A 23,988-nucleotide genomic window follows, 5' to 3' on the forward strand; every position below is an offset into this window, starting at 1 on the left:
CGAGATCGCAATGCATGGAGCGGTCACCGGAGCGTCGTGAGGAGCGGGAAAGGCCTGTTCTGGATCCGAGGGGCCGACGGACGGTGAGTATATAACTATTTTTTATTTTTTTTTATTATTTTTAACATTAGATCTTTTTACTATTGATGCTGCATAGGCAGCATCAATAGTAAAAAGTTGGTCACACAGGGTTAATAGCAGCGTTAACGGAGTGCGTTACACCGCGGTCCGCTTACGTTGCCATTAACCCTGTGTGAGCGCTGACGGGAGGGGAGTATGGAGCGGCCACTGACTGCGGGGAGTAAGGAGCGGCCATTTTGCCGCCGGACTGAGCCCGTCGCTGACTTGCCGCGACCAATCAGCGACTTGGGATTTCCATTACAGACAGACAGACAGACGGAAGTGACCCTTAAACAATTATATAGTAGATGGATCCTTGGAGGTTTCATCTGAATCACATCACTCAGAGACTTAGATCGAAACTGGTAGCACAAAGGCTCTGGTAAAGAGAAAATGCCTCGTCACCCACCAAAAGAAATTCAGCAAATTCTGCGCTCCCAAATCCAAATGCCCCTCTCCCTTCTGAGCCCCATAGTGTAACTAAACCTCATACTGTGTCCACGTTTGGCATTTCTGAAGTGATGAGAGCCCGCCTAAGGCTACTTTCACACTAGCGTCGTGCACTGCACGTCGCTATGCGTCGTTTTGCAGAAAAAACGCATCCTGCAAAAGTGCTTGCAGGATGCGTTTTTTCTCCATAGACTTTTATTAGCGACGCATTGCCGCACGTCTCAACCGTCTTGCAACGGTTGCGTCGGACCGTCGCCACCAAAAAACGTTGCTTGTAATGTTTTTTGGTGCGTCGTCTGCAGCATTTCCGACCGCGCATGCGCGGCCGGAACTCCGCTCCCGCCTCCCCGCACCTCACAATGGGGCAGCGGATGCGTTGGAAAACTGCATCCGCTGCCCCCGTTGTGCGGCGCATTCACAGCTAGCGTCGGTGCGCTGCAACGTCGCATAGCGACGTGCAGTGCACGACGCTAGTGTGAAAGTAGCCTAACTTACAGGTGAATGTATCCAGAAGCATGGGTTGGGCATAACATACTAGAGACTGCAACGTACTGGACACTACAGCGGCAGTGTGCAATATTCACTTGGTAACATTCATTGTTACTTGTTTCTGGAAAATACTCATGGTATCAAAATCATCACTACGCCTGTAGATAAATTCCCCAAGAGGTATAATTTCCAAAATTGGGTCCCTTGACAGGGGATTCTGCTCTTCTAGCAATTAGGGGCTCTGTATATGGAGTCCGCAAACTGTTCTAGAAAAACCTAAATGCCAGAAGGAAAGTAGAGCTCCGTTCCTCTCTCCGTATGGCTAAGTAGTACTGTACAGCCACAAACAGTGGGGAAAAAAAGTATTTAGTCAGCCACCAATTGTGTTCTCCCACTTAGAAAGATGAGAGAGGCCTTCTCATTTTGATTCTCATAGTTGTGGTCTACCTAGGATGTCAATTAATTAATCAGAAAAGTAACCAATTGTATGTATAAATGATGTGCACTTTTTATTTGGGAGGATTGACTAGGATGTCAATTAGGCTATGTGCACACGATGCTGATTTAGTTCGGATCCGCAGCGGATTTTTCTGCGCAGAAACGCTGCAGATCCGCACTGTGATTTACAGTACAATGTAAATCAATGTGGAAAAAAAAAAGCTGTGCGGAAAAATCCACGCAGAAACGCTGCGGATTTAAAAGAAGTGCATGTCACTTCTTTTGTGCGGATCTGCAGCGTTTCTGCACCCTTCCATAATAGAAATCCGCAGTGGTAAAAACCGCAGAAAATCCGCAACAATTCTGCATAAAAACTGCACAAAATCGGGGGCAAATCTGCACCTGCGGTTTCTGCCAGGAGATGCGGATTTTGTGCAGAAAATTCTGCACCCCATTCCGCATCGTGTGCACATAGCCTTACAGGTCTCTCTCATCTTTTTAAGTGGGAGAACACAATTGGTGGCTGACTAAATACTTTTTATCCCCACTGTATGGGGTATTGCCGCATTCAGTAGAAATTGTAGGGCAAATTTTGGTGCCATTTTTACCCATTTCTTGTGTGAAAATGTAAAATCTGGGGCTAAAACAAAATTTGGGTGATAAAAATGTAGTTACTTCTTCTTCACTGCCTTTCACTGGTATAAAATTCTGTGACACACCCATGGTGTCAATATGATCACTGCACCCATAGATGAATTCAAATATTCATGTGTTTGAATATCCCAGTCAAAGTCCAGACCTAAATCCCATTGAGAATCTGTGGCAAGACTTGAAAATTGCTGTTCACAGACGTTCTCCAGCCAATCTCACTAAAATAGGGCTAGTTTGCAAAGACAAATGGGCAAATATTTCAGCTTCTAGATGTGCAAAGCCATTAGAAACATATCCCAAAAGACTTGCAGCATTAATTGTTGCAAAAGGTGGTCCTACAAAGTATTTAGGGCTGAATAAAAATGGACATCACAATTTTTCAGACTTATATTTTTTAAATAATTAGAAAACCATGCATCATGGAATGTTAGAATTCGAAGGGACCTCCAGGGTCATCGTGTCCAACCTCCTGCTCAATGCAGGATTCACTAAACCATCTCAGACAGATGTCTGTCCAGCCGCTGTTTGAAGACTTCCATTGAAGGAGAACTCATCACCTCTTGTGGCAGCCTGTTCCACTCATTGACCACCCTCACTGTCAAAACATTTTTTTCTAATACCTAATCTGTATCGTCTCCTTTTCAGTTTCATTCCACTGCTTCTCGTGTTTCCATGTGCAAATGAGAATATTCTCATTTCCTTTATACTTCATAAATACTTTCTACTTTGTGTTGATATATCCCACACCATCCCAATAAAGTATATTTATGTTTGCTGGTGTATTATAAAATATGTGGACAAGGTCAAGGGATAGGAGTGCTTTTTCAAGGCACTGTAAGGATCATGCAGCATGTATCAGCTGTCAGGTTCACTTTAAGGATAAGTTCAGACAGGGCATTTTTTCTGCTTTTTTTGCTGCTTTTTTATGCTAATTTTCAGCTTCTTTTTACACACATTGGTTTTTTGTGTGATCAGTATTTTGTGCTTTGCTGCGTTTTTTGGACATAGAGCATGTCATTTCTTTCAGCGTTTTTCCAGCGTTTTCCACCCATTAACTTGAATGGATGGTAAAAAAACACTGCAAATACGCAGGTTGACTTTTCTTGCTGCGTATTTGTGGCAGAAAAGTCAATGACAGCCGGATGTGACATCACACTCGGCTCTGCTACATCTAGATGGCAGGCTGCATCTTGCGTCTGTGCAGCCTGTCATCCAGCAGAGCGGACCCGAACCCCATTCACTTGAATGGGGGGCCCGACAATACAGTGTTTGACACGCTGTCATGTGCATAACAGCGCGGCAAACACTGCTTCTGATCGGCGGGGATGATGAGAGCCGCGGTTCCCACACTGTCAGAAATCAGCGGGAGCGCTCAGCTGTGATCGGAGGTGTAAACTTCACCTCCGATCACTGGTGTCAGCTGATGGGGCTACTGCTCCCATCATCTGACATCTACAGCCGCTAAATACAGTGACAGCAGGAGCAGCGGATGGGAATTTTCATCTGCCGCTCCTGCGCTATAAATAAATAATTAAAAAAAAAAATGGCATGGGTTCCCCCCTATTTTTGATAACCAGCCAGACAAAACTCACAGCTGGGGGCTGCAACCCCAGCTGTCAGCTTCAGCAAGGCTGTTATCAAGAATGGAGGGGTCCTCATGAGTTGTTTTTTTTTTTTAATTATTAAAATAATTTTAAAAACCGGCGTGGGGTCTCCCCCCCCCCCATTTTTGACAACCAGCCTTGCTAAAGCTCACAGCTGGGGGCTGGTATTCTCAGGCTGGTAAGGGGCCTAAAAATAGCAGCCCGCAGCTGCCCAGAAAAGGCGCATCTATTAGATGTGCCAACTCTGGCGCTTTGCCCGACTTTTCCCACATGCTCTTTAGCGGTCAGTGGCAATCGGGTAATGAGGGGTTAATGTCACCTTCCTATTGAAAGGTGACATTAAGCCAGCTTAGTAATGTAGAGGCGTCAATAAAACACCTATCTATTACTAATCCTATAGTAATTAAAGGGTTAAACACACACACATGTAGAAAAAAGTCTTTTAATGAAATAAAACACCACAGTTTTACCATCTTTTTATTATTCTGCCATTCCAAGCGAAGTCATTGATCTTCTGAAATAAAAATAAAATAATAAATCAAAAGTATACTCCCTGATCCGTCGTAGTCCAATATAACGAGTGTCCCACGCAGTTTCTGGGGGAGATAAAGCTTACAACCGGGAGCGCTGCTAATGTGACCGCTCCCGGCTGTAAGCTACTGGGGAATGAATGAGACGGAGCGGGCGCAGGCTCAATAACTAGCGGTGACGTCACTGAGCCGGTGCTCCCTCACAGCCTGACCTGAGGTAACATGGACCGTGGGAAAATGCCAGGGAAGAGGTTACCGCAGGTAATACTGTATATCTATTCCATCAATCTATCTATTCATTCCATCTACAGGAAGTTGCTTTTTTTTTCTCTGTGTGCACTCAACTTTATTGGCATGCGCAAAGAGAAAAAAAAACGCCTGAAAAAAATGCACCAAAAACCCGGCAAAAAACGCACCTAAACCTGCGTTTTTGCGCAGCTTCTTTCCTGCCAAGATGATCAGGTTTTGCTGCAAAAAAAAAAAAAACGGAGCACAAACGCCCTATGTGAACTTACCCTAAAAACACTAACTGCTCAAGTTTCACGTCACAAACATTTAAAGGGATTGATCACTTTCAACTAAATTCTCCTCTGGCTGCAGTGTGCTATAAAAAAACAAACCATGATGCACTCACCTTCCCTGGGTCCACAGGCGAGTCTCCACTGCTATTTCTGGTGTGCGGTATTGGCAGCGGCACTGACATCACCTTGACAGTGCAGCAGTCAATATGTGAACTCTATGGCTTTAGCGGAGCTTTCTTGTGTAGATGTGCATGACTGAAGACGGCAAAACGAAGAGGCAACATGGATGAGCAAAAAGAGGGCTGCGGGAACAAGGCAAGGGAGCAGTGAAGTGGTGTTTATTTCACATTGTTTTGTGTTTTCTTATGTTTTGGAGTCTGGAGAGACCCTAGTGTATGGACGCGAATATTCAATTCACATTAAATACTTTCAATGCAAATAAAATTTCACTGTCAAATTTGAGTGATTTGCCAAATTTAAATCTCAGCAGATTCGATTATCGCTACCCTGCAGATTATCTCTCTAGAGGCTTTCTGGACATTTTTACTCCACAGAAGTTTCACATATGTATTTACATTAAGCTTTGAAAACAAAAAATACATATGGTATAATATGTATATTTACCTTTTTTTCATTTTACAAAGACAAGAAAAAAAAGAACCCACAATTTATCCCGAGCACAGCAAAACCACATATATGGTCGTACACAGCAATTTGGGGACACACAAGATCTCAGAAGGAAAGAAGCACTGTTTGGCTTTTGGAACATAGATTTTGCTGGAATAGTTTCCGATCGACATTTGCAGAGTCCTTAAAGTGCAGAACAGCAGAAAAACCCCAACACTTAAACCCATTTCAGAAGTCACACCTCACACGGAATTCATCTTCCGACGTGGCAAGTATTTTGACACCACAGGTGCTTTTTAAAAGTGAAGAAAAAAAAACAGCATTTTTTGGTGTGTTTTTAATTAATTTTTTTTATGGTGTTCACCATTGAAATTCAAGTTAGTTTTCTGGCTCAGGTAGTTCCAGACAGCAATACCAATTATGTGCACTTATTTTTAGTCAGATTTGATCTTACATAAAATATGGATTTTTGTGTTACTAACCGTAAAATCCTTTTCTCCGAGTCGCTCATTGGGGGACACAGGACTGTGGGTGTATGCTACTGCCGCCAGGAGGCTGACACTAAGTAGAAAAAAAAAATTAGCTCCTCCTCCGCAGTATACACCCTGACACTGACCCAGACAGATCCAGTTTGGTGCAAAAGCAGTAGGAGAAAGAAAATAAAACAGCATTAATGCAATTTAATGCAAGAACAACATGTCTAGAATAACTCCACCCACTGAAAAAAACAATCAAAAAAGAAAATCCAAGAGACTAACAGGGTGGGAGCTGTGTCCCCCAATGAGCGACTCGGAGAAAAGGATTTTATGGTGAGTAACACAAAAATCCATATTTCTCCTTCGTCTTATTGGGGGACACAGGACTGAGGGATGTCCCAAAGCAGTCCCACGGTGGGAAGAAGACTCAACGGAATAAACCCCTAGGCATTTACTGCCTATAGGTGTGCTACCGCAGCCTGAAGAATCATTCTTCCCAGACTTTCATCAGCAGAGGCCGAAGTATGGATGTTATAATGCTTGGAAAAGGGGGGCAGACTGGACCAAGTAGCTGCCTTGCAAACCTGTTCTGCCGATGCCTGGTGCCGAAGCGCCCAGGAAGCCCTACCGCTCGAGTGGAGTGCGCCCTCATCCCAGCCGGGGCGGCCATGCCCTTGATGCGGTAGGCCTCCTGAATAGTGGATCGTATCCATCTGGCTAAGGTCGATCTTGAGGCTGCGAGTCCCTTCCTATGACCCATAGAAAGAATGAACAGCACATCCGTCTGTCGAAAAGATGCAGTCCGAGAAAAATATCTTCTCAGAGCTCTCACTAGGTCCATCGTATGGAGAGCTTTTTCCACATGGTGCGTTGGTGCCGGACAAAAAGAAGGTAAGACAATGTCCTCACTGATGTGAAATTAGGAAACTACCTTTGGAAAAAAGGAAGATGCTAGCCTGAGCACCACCTTATCCTGATGGAACTGTAAAAACGGAGCCTGACAGGACAGGGCCGCCAGTTCTGATACCCGCCTAATGGAGGTTATGGCTACCAAGAACAGAACCTTCCAAGAAAGGTACGTTAAAGAGACGTCTTGGAGAGGCTCAAAAGAAGCTTCCTGTAGAGCACTTAAGACCAAATTAAGATCCCAAGCTTCCAGGGGGGCCCTATAAGGAGGTACCATGTGAGAGACTCCCTGCAAGAAAGTTTTTACTTGTGAATTGATAGCGATCTTGCGCTGATAAAGAACCAACAAGGCTGATATTTGCTTTCTAAGAGTACTTGGTGCAAGTCCTGAATCCAGACCACCTTGGAGAAATGCTAAAATGTTAGGAATGGAGAACCGTAGAGGAGGAAGACCTCGCTTCCTGCACCATGAGAGGAAAACGTTCCAGGTGTGACGATAAATACGCCCTGAGACAGATTTCCGGGCGTTAATCATAGTAAAGGCTACTTTTTGGGAAAACCCAGCCTGGGTTAGAATCCAAGATTCAATGGCCAAGCCGTTAAACGTAGGGCCTCTAAAGTTCTGGTGGAATATCGGGCCCTGCGACAGAAGATCTGGTCGCACAGGAAGCCGCCAAGGAATTTCGGGGAGCAGCTCTACTAGGTCTGCGTACAATGACCGACGAGGCCAATCTGGAGCGACTAGGATTGCTGGGACTCCCTCTGTCTTGACCTTCCTGACTACCTTTGGGAGCAGCGCCAGAGGGGGAAACATATGGGAGACGAAATTGGTTCCAAGATAGGACTAATGCATCTACGGCGATTGCTTGTGGATCTCAATACCGAGAGACGAACCTGGGTACTTTGACATTCAACCCGGAAGCCATCAGATCCACGTCCAGGGTTCCCCAGCACTGGCATATCTGCCGAAAAACGTCAGGATGAAGAGACCATTCCCCAGACACAAGGCCCTGCCGGCTGAGAAAAACCGCCGCACAGTTTTCCTTGCCCGGAATGTGGACTGCCGAGATCACCGAGTGGTTTTTCTCGGCCCAGCAGAGGACCTGTTTTACCTCGTGCATGGCCGCCATGCTGCGGTTGCCCCCCTGATGATTTATGTATGCCACAGCCGTGGCATTGTCCGATTGAATCTGGACAGGACGGCCCACCAGAAAGTGATGAATGTGCTGCAGGACCAGCCGAATCGCCCTTATCTCCAACAGATTGATCGGGAGAGATGACTCCCTTGAGGACCAGCGTCCTTGGGCTGTGTGTTGGCAAAATACTGCTCCCCAACCGAGTAGACTGGCGTCTGTTGTGACTACCAGCCAATGGGCTGGGGGAAAAGACTTCCCCTGCTGCCGAAGAACTTTCACTTCCTGCAGGAGGCTCAGAACCTTGTCCTGGGGAAGGACGGTCAAACCTCGAGAGGTGTTGAAGACCATCCCTAGAAAAGAGATTTTCCGAGAAGGTACTAGGGATGACTTTTTCAGATTCACCAGCCACCCTAGGCCGGACAGAGTATCCAGAGTGATGCTGAGATTTTCCTCGCATGGCCGAAAAGTCGATCCCTTGACCAGAAGGTCGTCTAAATATGGCAAGATGACTATGCCCTGAGAATGCAGGATGGACACAACTGTTGCCATTACCTTTGTGAACACCCTGGGAGCAGTGGCGAACCCAAAAGGCAAAGCTGTGAATTGGAAGTGCAGTTCGCCTATGGAAAAACGTAAAAATCTTTGATGTGAAGGAAATATGGGGACGTGAAGATAGGCATCTTGAATATCTATGGAAGCTAGGAATTCTCCCTTTTCCATAGCCGCAATGACTGAGCTGAGAGACTCCATTTGGAAATGACGAATGCTGACAAACTCGTTTAAACATTTTAGGTCCAGAATGGGTCTTACAGCCCCATCCTTTTTGCGAACTATGAACAGGTTGGAATAGAACTCCTGAAACCTTTCTTCCTTCAGAATGGGAGCAATGACCCCATTGAGCTGAAGAGTTTCGACAACCTTGAACAATGCTTGTAAACGGGATCTTGAACTGGGAGGATGGGACGGAAAGTACCGTCTTGGAGGAAGAGTGACAAACTATCTTGTACCCTGAGGACACCAGTTCTCTTACCCATTTGTCGTGAACGACAGTGAGCCAGGACTGATGAAACAAGAGCAGACGACTGCCTACACTGTTGGATATGACCTGAGACTGCCTCCAGTCATTTGGCCGAAAACCGATGGTAGCTAGATCCCCTTGATCTTGGTAGTTGGGATCGCATTCTTCCCAATGGGTTGAATCTATATGAGACCTGATGATCTCTGTCTTGGTTAGATCGACCTGGAGCAACTGAGCTTGACGCTGTGCTCCACCTAGTGTTACGAAAGGACTTAAACCTTGCCTGAAATTGGTGACGAAACGACTGTTTAATCTTTTGTTGTGGAAGAAAATTGCTCTTTCCTCCTGTGGTATCAGATATGAGCTGATCCAATTTTGTGCCAAATAGTCGGCCACTCTGTGTTGTGAATTCTGCTCTTGGGCTCCCTCCGGTGGTTATAAGTGGTAGCGCTGCTGTCTCTGGATCGCAGCATTCATCAGGTGTGTCCACTTTTTGCAAATCTGACTGGGCTATTTAGTCTTGCTTGACCCTTTAGTCAGTGCCAGTTGTCCATTGTTCCTGGAGGATTCACATCCCTGCCTGGTCTCTCCTGCTTTGCTGTTCATTTCAACAAAGATAAGTTCTGGCCTTGATTTTTGCAGTCCACATGCTGTGGGCCTTATTGTTCAGTTCTTTTCCATGTTTTTTCTTGTCCAGCTTGGTCTGTATAAGGATTTGTTTAGCCAAGCTGGTATCTCTGGAGATTCAGATATACCCTCCATATCTTTAGTTAGATGTGGAGATTTTGTATTTTCTGTGGTGGATATTTTCTAGTGTTTTAATACTGACCGCATAGTACTCTGTCCTATCCTTACTATTTAGCTAGAAGTGGCCTCCTTTGCTAAATTCTGATTTCAGTCTGGGTATGTTTTTTTCCCTCTCCTCTCACAGTCAATATTTGTGGGGGGCTGTCTATCCTTTGGGGATTTTCTCTGAGGCAAGATATTTTTCCCTTTTCTATCTCTAGGGGTAATTAGTCCTCCGGCTGTGTCGAGATGTCTAGGGAGTGATAGGTACATTCCACGGCTACTTCTAGTTGCGGTGTTAAGTTCAGGGTCTGCGGTCAGTACAGGTACCACCTTCTCCAGAGTACGTCTCATGCTGTTCCTAGGCCACCAGATTATAACACTCTGATAAGGAAGAGTTGTAAGGGATTTCTTTGAAGCAGAGTCCGCCCGCCAAGTCCTCAACCATAGAGCTCTTCTGATAGAAATTGCATTTGCGGCTGCCAATGCCGCACAATTTGCCGCATCCAAGGATCAATTGATCAGGTCTTCCGGCCAGGTCTATCTGATTTGACATCTCCATCACCTCCACTGGTAAATTCCTATCCTGAAGAGCCTTAGTCAAAGATTCTGACCAGGATATCATGGCTTTGGCTACCTAGGTCGCCGCAAAAGATCGCGAGGGCTGAGCCCGAGGCCTCAAACACAGAACGAGCCAGGCTTTCTATGAGCCGATCAGTCGGATCTTTAATAGATGAGCCATTGGGCAGAGATAACAGCGTGTTAGAGGCCAAACGGGACACGGGGGGATCCACCGAAGGGGATTCTGCCCACTTCTTACGTAGCTCAGGTGCGAAAGGGTATCTTGCACCTAGAGCCTTCTGACCTGAAAAACGTCTGTCCGGTCGCTCCATGTGGCGTTGGACTAAATCCTCAAACTCAGTATGAGTGGAAAACACCTTATGATGTTGCTTGAATTTCTTATAAGACATCTTATGACCAGAAGTCAAGGTGGCAAGGTCCTCTACTCCCAGGGTTTGGTTAACGGCCTCGATGAGGCTGTCTACTGATTCCTGGTAATCAGGGGCCTTTAAATCAAGAGACCCTTCAGAATCATAGTCCGAACCGTGTTCACTCATTTCCACAGGTGGAGGAGAACGAGAGACGGAACTGAAAGATGCAGATGCACCAGATGGACCAGTAGACGCCGTGTGGGTTCGTTTCCCCCGCGTCTGCCTAGAGGGAGCACGGCCCCTGCAGCCCGGAGGTTTCTGTGAACCGGAGGACCTTTCCAAGACAGACGAACTGCTGTCCCTGGCCCCAGCCAGGGTCTGAAGGGACTCGATCGCCTTTGTTAGGGACGCCATAGATTGCGTTAAGGACGCAACCCATTCAGAGGGCGATACCACAGTCTCAGGCACAGACACACTGGACAGGGTCACAGAGGGGGGGCTCCTGAGTGCATTCGGAAACGCAGGCCTCACAGAGACGGTTACTCTGGGCATGGTGAAAAGTGGACCGACAGGTAACACATGAGGTATATAAAACCGTATGAGTATTAGTCTTTCTAGACATGGTGACTCTGCTGCTATAATCCGCACCCTCAGATAAGCTGCTGGATCAAAATAATGCCGCTGTCAGGCTGGGAGGAGTAGCACTTACCCCAGTCCTGGGTCCCCATGCGTCCTGTGGCGCCTGTTACCGAAAAGTGCTTCAGCGCTATCCCCCTTATGCACTCAATTAGAGGGCGGATACACTCGAATGGGGGAGAAGTTTCCGGCCTACGGCCCGCGATAGGCCGAAGCCGAGGCCTAAATTTTATTCCCTGATCCCATCCAGGTAAAAGGGGGGTGCCCGGAAGTAGACGCGGCCAACAGAGGCGGACTTCCGCCCGCGGCCTTAGACGCCGGGGACTAAAATAAGCAGCGCACGCCAAGGTAGGCGGTACCCGGAAGACAGCGCCGGGATCACCCCGCAACATGGCACCACTGCACCAGCCGAAATGAGCCGCACATCGGTGCAGGAGCCCCCCCAGCCTCCCGACAAATCCTAAGGTCAGAGAGACATATATATATATAGGGAGAGGATACGTGGAGGCGACACTCCACGTGCTCGCCCGTTGTTGGTTTGGGGCGATCGGACCCCTTCAAAAGGGTCCATCGCCCCTGTCTCATCTTCATAAATAAATAAATAAACAAATAAAAAAAAGGATCTGGGAAAACCCAGAGATGTGCCTCCTATGGACACTAAGCATAAACTGGATCTGTCTGGGTCAGTGTCAGGGTGTATACTGCGGAGGAGGAGCTAATTTTTTTTGTCTACTTAGTGTCAGCCTCCTGGTGGCAGTAGCATACACCCACAGTCCTGTGTCACCCAAAGAGACGAAGGAGAAAAGTAGTTTTTTTATATTAGTGAAACATTTTTCTATGTTTGTATGATTTTATTTTTACAAATTTTAATAAAAATATTTACTTTAACACTCAATAGTCCAATCACTGCTCTAATATACTTACAATACTTATATATCACAACCTATTAGACCTGTTAGTTTTACAACCGACATACAGCAAATAAGACCCTGCTTATGGCAACCGTAAGTGGAAGACTTAACATCCGTTGTTTGGCCATCAATCACTGGCACCCAGCAATCAGGTTGCGCGCTTTAGGGCGATGAGATGAAAGAGAAGAGTCCCCCCTAATTCTCACACCACTTAAATACCACAGTCGCTGTTGACCAAGACATCTAGAGGTTTAAACAGCTAGGAATCACAAATTTTGGAGCAGGAAGTTTAGATTTTATCTGACTTTAGTACCATCTGAAAATGTGCCAAATTGATACAAGGGAATCTGTCACGTTTTTATTACCCCATATAAAAACAGCATAATGTAGGGGCAGAGACCCTGATGCCAGTGATGTCATTTACTGGGCTGCTTGCTGTCATTTTGATACAATTCCTGTTTTATCTGCTGTAGATTTATCAGTTGCCCGCATGTTAAGCTCTGTATAACCTGCCCCCACCACTGACTGGTAGCTTTGTGTACACTGTACATGGGCAGAAATTTGCCAATCAGTGGTGGGAGCAGGGTGATACAGAGGGCATGAAAATGCTCGACTGGCTGGCAGCGGGGTTACTAGTCCTCTAGTGATAATATCCTGCCGATAAAACAATGCTTATATCAAAACTACAGCAAGCAGCCAAGTACATAACCTAGTGATGGAATCAGGATCTCCGTCTCTACATGATGCTGCTCTCAGATTAGGCGGAAAAAACATGGTGACAGATTCCCTTTAAGAGGAGTTTGCCGTGAAAATAAATTTGCCGCAATTTACTCCAATGATCTATTATTTTAGAATGGTGTATTAAATGCCAGCTGTAATAAATCTGTTTTGTGTAAAATAATTTTAATGACGAGTTTAAAAGAGAATGGTAAGTAAGGCAGCAGTGAAATACATTAATCATTGTATCATGTCATTATCAAGTAACCCTAGTACAGACATTGAGAAGTTCTAAGAATTTGTATATAGGAGGTCTCACACCGCAGCTCAGTGTGCGGTCTTACCTTTATCCAGCCATTGGCTTTTCTTTCTATGGCACTGTGTGGTTCACTGCTGGTCAAGCTGCAAAGACAACATATCAGGATCTGTCGAGTGTCCTCTGCAAAAGAGATTTTATTTGATATATTTCTATATAAAACACACATTACAACAGCTTCTGACTTCAAAGTAAGAAATGTTTATTCACTTAAGTGCCATTTTGACTCTCATCCTTTCTCACGTATGATACCAGATGAATGTATTCCATTATATCAGTGATTGTATTAGACAGGGCGTCTTGAAGCGCTGACAGCTGTAACCTTTAGATGGTAAGCTGCTTTGCAAATGAATTCTTCTTTCCTTTCTAGTTTATCTGCTATAATAAACTATATAGGTAACTGAGTCCTAAGGAATAATAATATGTAAAAATGCTTAATCAGCTTCATTTAACAATAGAATGATTACCATTTCAGAGTACTTGAGTGTCAATCTTCATTATTTAGAAACACAAATATATAAAAATTCTTGTACCTTCCTACAATTTCAGTATTTATTTAATGCAGGAAGCCACATGATATCACAACTGACTTCTTCAGATTCCAATGATTACTAATGGAAACAGAAGCAAGTAAAAATTAGGTAGCGGGATCCCATTCTCTTATTGTGATCCTGCCCAAAGTACAGTTTTCTTGAGACCCCCCCCCCCCAATAAGAAATAACTATTTGCTCATCTAATCAGCCAACCAAGTGTAACAAATGTTTAGTGGTAGCCCCTATGACAGCGTGATACCCTTTAAATGCTACAGTTAGAATCTGCAGCCACTAGAAAGAGTAGCCTCCAATGACAGACCAATATTACATAATAGTTCAATCAGAAGCAAGAATATGTGTCACTTGGTAACTTTAAATATGGTCTACTGGTCACAGCTAGTGATGATTGAGTGTACTGGTTGCTCGGGTTTTCCCAAGACAAGTGATCTCCGAGTATTTGTTATTGCTCGGAGATATAGTTTTCATCTCCTCAGTTGCATGATTTACGGCTGCCAGATACGCTGAATACATGTGAGGAATGCCTGTTTGTTAGGGAATTCCCACATGTATTCAGCCTGTCCAGCAGCCGTAAATCATGCAACTGAGGTGATGAAAACAAAATCTCCGAGCAATAACAAATAATCGGACACCTGAGCGTGCTTGGGAAAACCCGAGCAACGAGTATACTCGCTCATCACTAGTCACAGCAGCTGTAAAGTGGGAGCCTTTCAGATCAGTTTCCTGACATCTTGTGTCCCAATAAGAAAACTGTAAAAGTTCTTCATATGTCATAAAAACAATAATGAAATAGAGTCGCGTAATAAAAATAAGCTCTACATTTGAAACTACAACATTTCTATTCTATATGTTCAGAATATAGTTTCGACTTGATGGACTTGTCAATTACAAAACTATCAACATTTATGTAGAATGATGAGCAGCTTTGGAGATACTTATTTTGCAATCATGTTAAATTACGGTACTCAAGAATGCTGCCAGAAGCTTGTGTCTGCATCAAGAGTGTCTGCAGGAGTTCATAGTAGCCAAAGAGTGCTCTACTAAGTGAGAAAGATGCAAGTCATGAAAAGGTCGAATAAGGTCGAGGACACACAGAACTGGGCTGATTATGTTATTGTCATTCGGATCAAACTCTGTCAAGAGATTAATCTGTGTGCCACCGTAGAATGATCCGATTCTCTCGCATGAGAGAATCATATCACAGGTGTGGAGAAGACGGATAACTTAATTTCTCCATTCTGTGTCTTCGGTAATCGGACTACACTCGGATGTCATCACGCGCATCGATGTTTCACACGCACACATAGACATGTATGGGTGAACGTGATCCGATTATTGGATGCACTCACAGTATGCTGCGATTGTTTTCTCATGCCGAATCAGCTTGAGAAAAAACACTGCAGGTCTGCACTGCCCCATAATATGACATTGAGCAGAGTGCTCTCCGAGCCCTATAAACCTAAGTTCTAATAGAAGTTGAATAAGTGTGTGTGTGTGTGTGTGTGTGTGTGTGTGTGTGTGTGTGTGTGTGTGTGTGTGTGTGTGTGTGTTGTCCAGCAGGAGTAATCAGCTCCCTGCTGGGTCAATGAGACACCACCACACTCTACTTAAACTCCAGAATACTACTGGTAATTGCAAGTTTTAGCTTGTACATGCTCTTGCATGCCAGTTTGATGCTCATTTTTTACCTCGGTTTATGTTTAGACATGTAGACTATCCTTCTGCCTCTGTTCCTGGAATGGACACTGGTTTCTAATGACTCACTGTGAGATTGCTAAATTTGCCACTAACCACTCTGTGGACCCAACCCAGGGGCCCCTATGTAAGTAAAGATCCCTGTACTGGGGTTAAAGGGTGAAGGCCAGAACATCCCTTGAGATCTGCTAGAATTCAGTGTTTCTCAACTCCAGTCCTCAAAACCCCACAACAGGTCATGTTTTCAGGATTTCCTTAGTATTGCACAGGTGATAATTTCATCACCTGCTCAAGCATTAATTCCATCGCCTATGCAATACTAAGGAAATCCTGAAAACATGACCTGTTGTGTGGTCTTGAGGACTGGAGTTGAGAAAAACTGTGCTAGATGGAATGGCTAGTGCAAAGCCTGGCCATGGAAGCCCCAGTAAGAGATGCCAGCCTTCCACTGACAGGATCTTTGCTAAGAAATAGGGTTGGGGTTTTTTTTCTACAGCACTCATTACATTACATTTTGATTTGTGTTCGATAATGACTCAAAGGGATTATTGAGCTTTTAAAAAATGATCAAATATCCTGTGAATAATCCAGCTGATCATATAGCACGTCGATAGTTAAATCCCTACCGACCAAATATTAATTTGGCTTGAGAACCTATAAATAAAATAAAAAAATAGTCAAAGAAGTTGTAATGCATGCAGCAACATAGAAGCACAAATGTATGTGCAGAATACCAATAATTGGAGTTAAACAACATTTTATAAATCAGCATTTAACTCCAAATCATAATGGTGTATTTTAATGCTAACACGTACAGAGTAAGTGCACAGTGACTCATAAAATGTATTTTAGGACTACTATGCCACTTTCTGAAAAAGAATTAAAATACATTTTGCGTTAATCAAAAAAAGAATAATCTTCGTAATCGATGAAGGTAAGTAAGGATTTGCAGGATTAAATCCATTGAGGTTAGTATTTTAAAACCATTAACTAAAGTAATTGAAAATATACAATATCCTGAAAGGGACTGTAACCTCTCCAAAATTTCATCAATTTTTCTCTAAGAACTAATGCATGTGGCATGAAACGGAGATAGAAATTAGTTGGTCGTAATGGTGAAAGCAAGCTTCTTTAATTGAACTCTATGCTTTTTATCAGGTACTTAAGGATGTTAATGCTGATGTAAAGCAGCCTTGTGTAATAAATGTCTAGCTGGCCTGTAGGCTTGTTGTGACCTCCTGCTGGTGGCATCTTTACAAATCAGTAATGTTTGGTCTTTTTCAACGGACAACCATGTGTTGCATTTATATTCCTTTACTCTGTTATTAATTCACAGAGATACACCGTGTTAAAGTGGATCAATGCTGGACCACATTTTACAACATAACTATATTTTAAAGTTGGTAAAAGCCTTTTTTTGGCTACTGCGCTCTGCTCGTCCAGTGTGGTCAGTTAGGTTTTTGGTTGTTTTTCTTTTTGTTTTTTAACAAGGAAACATTGCAAATCAAAGTCTTTTCTTTAACAGCAGGCATTAAAACAATATGATTATGATTTCCTGCTCGACAATGAGAAAATAACCCAACCACTACACCACAGTAGTAAAATCGATTTTAAGTGCCTTCTCTGCTCCCCACCCACAAAATGCATGCTCAGCATAATAAAGCAGGGGATATGTTGAGTATTGTAATTAAAGGAAAAGAGGAAGGGGGGGTGTTTCTGGCTTCTCTAAATATGAGATGAAGAATTAAAAACCACAAAAGGTTGCTCGATTCTTTATTTTTCGAAGATAAATTCCAGCTGTTTCAGACCCCTGGAAAGTGGCTGTAGGTTTATGTTATGTAAAAATAGTACTTAGATGATATAAAGGGTGACACATAAATGAACCATCTGTTTTTATAAATTAGAAAAAAAAGTAAGGAAAAGTTCAAGCAAAAAATTTTTGTGTAAAATAAAATATGTTCTCTGATAGATTCCTTAGGATATTTCCAGTTCCCTCCTCTGGGGGCTATTTATGGAAAATTGAAAGCATTAAGTGCAAATAAACAATTCCAAAAAGTCCATCTAAGCAGTAAACATCACTTGTTATTAGAATTGGTGCGACACGTTTCATCTGTCCCATTCCATCGCCAATGTCAGTGGCCGCTGAACGAGAGCAGGAGTGCTGCCTCTTACCTGCTGGAATCCACATATTTTCTTCCGATTAGCTGGGCTGCCGAGACATCAAATGTCGCTGCAACGATGACGTAGCACCTGGCCACTTAAACAAAAGAGCACGCGGATGCCGGCAGGTAAGAGGCGATACTCCGGCTCCTGTGCAGCAGCCAAAGATGACAACTGTCGTGGCCAATGGAATGGGACATGTCAATGGATTCAGACCAAACACTACATTGTTGTTGGTACCATTTTGGAGTACCGTATATACTCGAGTATAAGCCGAGAATTTCAGCCCATTTTTTTAGGCTGAAATTGCCCCTCTCGGCTTATACTCGAGTCATTCCCAGGGGTCGGCAGGGAAGGGGGAGCGGCAGCTGTCTAATAATTCTCACCTGCTCCTGGCGCGGTCCCTGGTTCCCGGGCGCCGGCAGCTCCTTCCTGTATTGAGCGGTCACATGGTACCGCTCATTACAGTAATGAATATGGACCCGACTCCACTCCCATAGGGGTGGAGACGCATATTCATTGCTGTAATGAGCAGCGCCCGGAGAACCAGGGACCGCGCCAGAAGCAGGTGAGTATAACGGGGGCATATTCACCTGTCCCACATTCCACCGTCGGCGCCGCTCCGTCTTCCGCGTCCTCTGCAGTGACTCTCAGGTCAGAGGGCGCGATGACGCGATTAGTGTGCGCGCCGCCCTCTGCCTGAACTTCAGTGCAGAGGACGCGGAAGACACAGAGGCGCCGACGGTGGAACGGGAGACAGGTGAATATAGAAAGTTCCGGGGGGGCCTGAGCGACGAGAGGAGAGTATGTGATTGTTTTATTTATTTTTTTTATTACAGCATATGGGGCAAATATCTCTATGGAGCATCTTATGGGGCCATGTGCAGCGTTATATGGGGCAAATATTTCTATGGAGCATCTTATGGGGCCATGTGCAGCGTTATATGGGGGCAAATATCTCTATGGAGCATCTTATGGGGGCATAATCAGCATTTGTGCAGCATTATATGGGGCAAATGTGTCTATGGAGCATCTTATGGGGCCATAATCAGCATTTGTGCAGCATTATATGGTGCAAATGTGTCTATGGAGCATCTTATGGGGCCATAATCAGCATTTGTGAAGCATTATATGGGGGCAAATGTCTGTATGGATCATCTTATGGGGCCATAATCAGCATTTGTGCAGCATTGTATGGGGCAAATGTCTCTATGGAGCATCTTATGGGGCCATAATCAGCATTTGTGCAGCATTATATGGTGCAAATGTGTCTAAGGAGCATCTTATGGGGCCATAATCAGCATTTGTGCAGCATTATATGGGGGCAAATGTCTCTATGGAGCATCTTATGGGGTCATAATCAGCATTTGTGCAGCATTGTATGGGGCAAATGTCTCTATGGAGCATCTTATGGGGTCATAATCAACATTTGTGCAGCATTATATGGGGCATATTTTAATATGGAGCATCTTATGGGGCCCATCAATAACTTTATGGAGCATTATATGGGGCCTATTTTGTATGAAGCATCTTATGGGGCCCATCATGAACTGTATGGATCATTATATGGGGCTCCTGATTCAATATGGATATTCAAAAACACTTAACCTACTGATGTCTCAATTAATTTTTTACTTTTATTGGTATCTATTTTTATTTTTAGCATTTACCGGTAGCTGCTGCATTTTCCACCCTAGGCTTATACTCGAGTCATTAAGTTTTCCCAGTTTTTTGTGGCAAAATTAGGGGGGTCGGCTTATACTCTAGTATATACGGTACATTTTGGTTACTTTATATTCCATTTTTGGAGGGAGAAAACATAACGAAGAATAGAAACTCAGGCATTTGTATTTATTTTGTTTATGGCATTCACAACTAATGTTTTTAAAGCTTGTTTTTTACTAAATCCAGAGATAACAAATATATAGCTTTTTATTTCCAAAATTAGGGAAAGGAGGAAGTTTTTTCAAAAATATTATTTTAATTTCACTTGAAGCTGAATTCACTTGATTGCAGTGTATTGTAAATACAGCTCTGGCAAAAATTAAGAGACCACCACATCAAAACCCTGTCATGGGCAGCCCAATCTCCAGACCTGAACCCCATTGAAAACCTCTGGAATGTAATCAAAAGGATGATGGATAGTCACAAGCCATCAAACAAAGAAGAACTGCTTACATTTTTTGCGCGAGAAGCAGTGTGAAAGACTGGTGGAAAGCATGCCAATACGCATGAAAGCTGTGATTAAAAATCATGGTTATTCCACAAAATATTGATTTCTGAACTCTTCCTGAGTTAAAACATGAGTATTGCTGTTTCTAAATGATTATGAACTTGTTTTCTTTGCATTATTTGAGGTCTGAAAGCACTGTTTGTTTGTTTGTTTTTTTAATTTTGACCATTTTTCTTTGTCAGAAAAAAAATACCAAACTTATTGCTTGGAAATTCGGGGACATGTTGTCAGAAGTTTAAAGAAAAAAAGAACAATTTACATTTTACTAAAAACATACCTATAAAGAGAAAAATCTGACAAACTGAACATTTTGCAGTGGGCTCTTAATTTTTGCCAGAGCTGTATAGTGATCTTCTATGAACACTATCTGTGGGGGTTGGTTGCAGGGATGGAGTGACAGATCCTCCCTCTGTCTAACCATTTAGATGCTACTAATACGGGCAGCATCCAAAGGGTTAAACTGTAGCAATCATGTAAGAATACACACAGGTGTGTGACTGTAGCCTTATGCAGTTCAAACTTTGAATCAACACCCCAAAGAGTGAATATCATCAATGATACTTAACTAATGATCCAATGTTGAGCCAGTCAGGATAAACTAATACTAATAATTGATTAGGATAGCTAATATAAAAGGTAAAAGTCTCTAATTCAGAATCTGATTGCAAATGAAATAATTAATACAGGATACATTTAGCACATGTCCACTTTTAATTAAGATTCAATAAAAGTCATGTTTTATTTAACACCTTGGTGACAGAGCCAATTTGGTACTTAATGACAAAGCCAATTTTTACAATTCTGACCACTGTCAGTTTATGAGGTTATAGTTCTGAATGCTTCAACGTATCCCACTGATTCTGAGATTCGTGGCATATTGTACATCATGTTAGTGGTAACATTTCTTCGATATAACTTGCGTTTATTTATTTAAAAAAAGCGGAAATTTGTCAAAAATTTTTGAAAATTTTGCAATTTTCAAACTTTTAATTTTTGTACCCTTAAATCAGAGTGTGGTGTCACACAAAATAGTTAGTAAATAACATTTCCCACATGTCAACTTTACATCAGCACAATTTTGTTAGGACGTTATAAGTGTTAAAAGTTGACCAGCAATTTCTCATTTTTCCAACAAAATTTAGAAAACCACATTCAAGAAGTTTATTAACTCTTCAGGTGCTTCAAGAGAACTAAAGCAATGTGGAAGGAAAAAATGAACATTTAACTTTTTTTTTGCAAAAAATTTACTTTGGAACCAATTTTTCTTATTTTCACAAGGGTATCAGGAGAAAATGGACCACAAAATTTCTTGTGCGATTTCTCCTGAGCACGCAGATACCCCATATGTGGGGCGCATGGCTGGGCTCAGAAGGGAGGGAACACTGTTTGACTTTTTGAACCCAAAATTGGCTGGAATTAATGGTGGCTTCATGTCGCAGTTGGATACCCCCTGATGTACCTAAACAGTGGAAAACGCCAATTCTAACTCCATCTCTAACTCCAACACACCCCTAACCATAATCCCAACCCTAACCACAACCCTAACCCCAACACAGCCCTAAGCCTAATCCCAACCCCAAAACACTCCTAACCCTAATCCAAACCCTAACCACAACCCTAACCCCAACACACTCCTAACCCTAATCCCAACCCTAGCCCAACCCTAACTTTAGCCCAACCCTAACTTTAGCCCAACTCACTTGAGCCCAACCCTAACCCTAACTTTAGCCCAACCCTAACTTTAGCCCATTTTCACTTTAGCACAACTCACTTTAGCCCAACTCTAACCCTAATGGAAAAATAAAGGTAATGGCAGATTACATTTACATAAAGGAGGTGCCACTGATGGCTTGGCACTAGATACTTGTGATAACTACCGATCACAATATTAAAGGGAACCTGTCACCTCGTTTTTTCGGTATGAGATAAAAATACTGTTAAATAGGGCCTGAGCTGTGCATTACAATAGTGTATTTTGTGGACCCCCGTTCCCCACCTATGCTGCCAAAATACGTTACCAAAGTAGTCATTTTCGCCTGTCAATCAGGCTGGTCAGGTCGGATGGGCGTGGTGTCTTCCCCCAGATCTTGCGTAGTTTTCCGTTGGTGGCGTAGTGGTGTGCGCATGTCCAAGGTCCCGAATCCTGCACAGGGGTGTGAAAATAGCAGCGATGTCCGTTATTCCATTGGTGATCGGTGGGCGCGGCCATCTTGCTTTGGCCGCGCGTGCGCAGAAGCGGCGCTCTGCTGGCCGCGGCTTCAGGAAAATGGCCGCCGCGATAGCCATCTGCGCACGCGCGGATGCCCGCGGCCATTTTCCTGAAGCCGCGGCCAGCAGAGCGCCGCTTCTGCGCACGCGCGGCCAAAGCAAGATGGCCGCGCCCACCGACCACCAATGGAATAACGGACATCGCTGCTATTTTCACACCCCTGTGCAGGATTCGGGACCTTGGACATGCGCACACCACTACGCCACCAACGGAAAACTACGCAAGATCTGGGGGAAGACACCACGCCCATCCGACCTGACCAGCCTGATTGACAGGCGAAAACGACTACTTTGGTAACGTATTTCGGCAGCATAGGTGGGGAACGGGGGTCCACAAAATACACTATTGTAATGCACAGCTCAGGCCCTATTTAACAGTATTTTTATCTCATACCGAAAAAACAGGGTGACAGGTTCCCTTTAAATCGATAGTCCCACAGCTTTAATATACCCTATGATTAGGGCAGCGGATAGCTTGCTAACTGCTGGAAACGTGACACTGAGGACCCTCAACAGTCCAGAAATGACGATATCCAGTTCTTCATCTTAAATGGTCATGCATGCGAATCTGCACTTTCACTCAAAGCATTCAAGCCTCGTTCACAGGATCGCTGGTGCTCCAATCCAATCAGCGAGTTATCGCCTATCCTATGAATAGGGCATAACTTTCAATTGTGATAATACTGTTTCACTACAATAATATTTAGATATACTAAAGTTCTGTTATTAGAAAACATTATTTAGTCAGCATATATAGGTATTATTTAAAGGGAATCTGTCAGCAGGTTTTTGCTATGTAATCTCGATATAGAGGCTGAAAAACAGAATTCACGGATGTCTTACTTGTCAAAGTGCGTGCTGTTTACGAAGTGTGAAGGTTTTATCACAAAGAGATGAACATTGCTGGACTACACTCGTCCAGCAACGCCCCCTCCTGTGATGAGCACCTCACTGTCTATGGACTTTGTACATGGAGAGTCTGGTGTGGGCGAGGTCAGCTTCCTCAGCTCTGCTTCATTCTGCATCTAAAAGCTCCGATTGTATCAGAACTGCTACACCCAGTAAAGTAAGTGATACGTCGTTGGATTCAGCTTCTCTTTGCCTACATTACGCTGAACTCAGATGAGATAGCAAAAACCTGCTGACAGATTCCCTTTAAGCACTCTATGGAAAATGACATCCAATTTGGCACTGTGTGCACGCTTATTAACTTTACAGCGTCTGGTGGAAGTATTGTTATTTAGATAACTAAGAATTTTAACTTGTCCATTTTATGGGATTGTTATTTCAGGACCATCAGGTATAATACAGATAGTTAGCCCTGTATAACAGAACACAATACAGGGGGGTCAGCCTAAAGCACTGCACAGAGCACAATCCAAAGTAACACTGGCCCTGGCTATAGGACATTGATTTTCACCAAGAAAAAAAAAATCAGGCAGTAATGCAGGCCTCTGTACTCACCATGTCCAATTACAAAATTGTTCCAGCAAAGACGACCCAGAAGCTGACCAAGCATGGGAAACTTTTCTATCGCTGTGGAAGGCTCCTGTAAAAAAGGACAAAATAAATATCTTTAACGGGGTTGTAGCAACTTTATATTAATAGCCCATTGCCCCAAACATGACATGAGTCTGTGCAATAACATTTATTTTTCAAAAGTTCCCACTCCTGCCAATATATAATCTAAAATTATTGTTTTCCTCTTGTTGCCCATGGACACTTCCAAGACATGATTGGCCGCTCTTTGGTGCTCGCTTCAAATAAGCAAATTATGCCCAATAGGGAACAATGGGACTCCGATTGTATCATTAAGG

At 43.6% G+C, this 23,988-nt stretch overlaps 1 protein-coding gene across 1 annotated transcript in view; it reads right to left on the reverse strand.

The window, feature by feature from the left end:
* Nucleotides 1-23,988, reverse strand: part of FANCC (FA complementation group C) — a 333,078-nt gene that overhangs the window by 272,811 nt on the left and 36,279 nt on the right. The window contains exons 3-4 of the mRNA XM_077299602.1: nt 23,636-23,720; nt 13,293-13,387 (exon numbers count right to left, since the gene is read on the reverse strand). Of these exons, the coding sequence (XP_077155717.1) occupies nt 13,293-13,387; nt 23,636-23,720 (180 nt within the window). The remainder of the gene's footprint in view (nt 1-13,292; nt 13,388-23,635; nt 23,721-23,988) is intronic.

The sequence above is a fragment of the Ranitomeya variabilis genome, chromosome 1, assembly GCF_051348905.1.
Source record: "Ranitomeya variabilis isolate aRanVar5 chromosome 1, aRanVar5.hap1, whole genome shotgun sequence".
Taxonomy (NCBI): Eukaryota; Metazoa; Chordata; class Amphibia; order Anura; family Dendrobatidae; genus Ranitomeya; species Ranitomeya variabilis.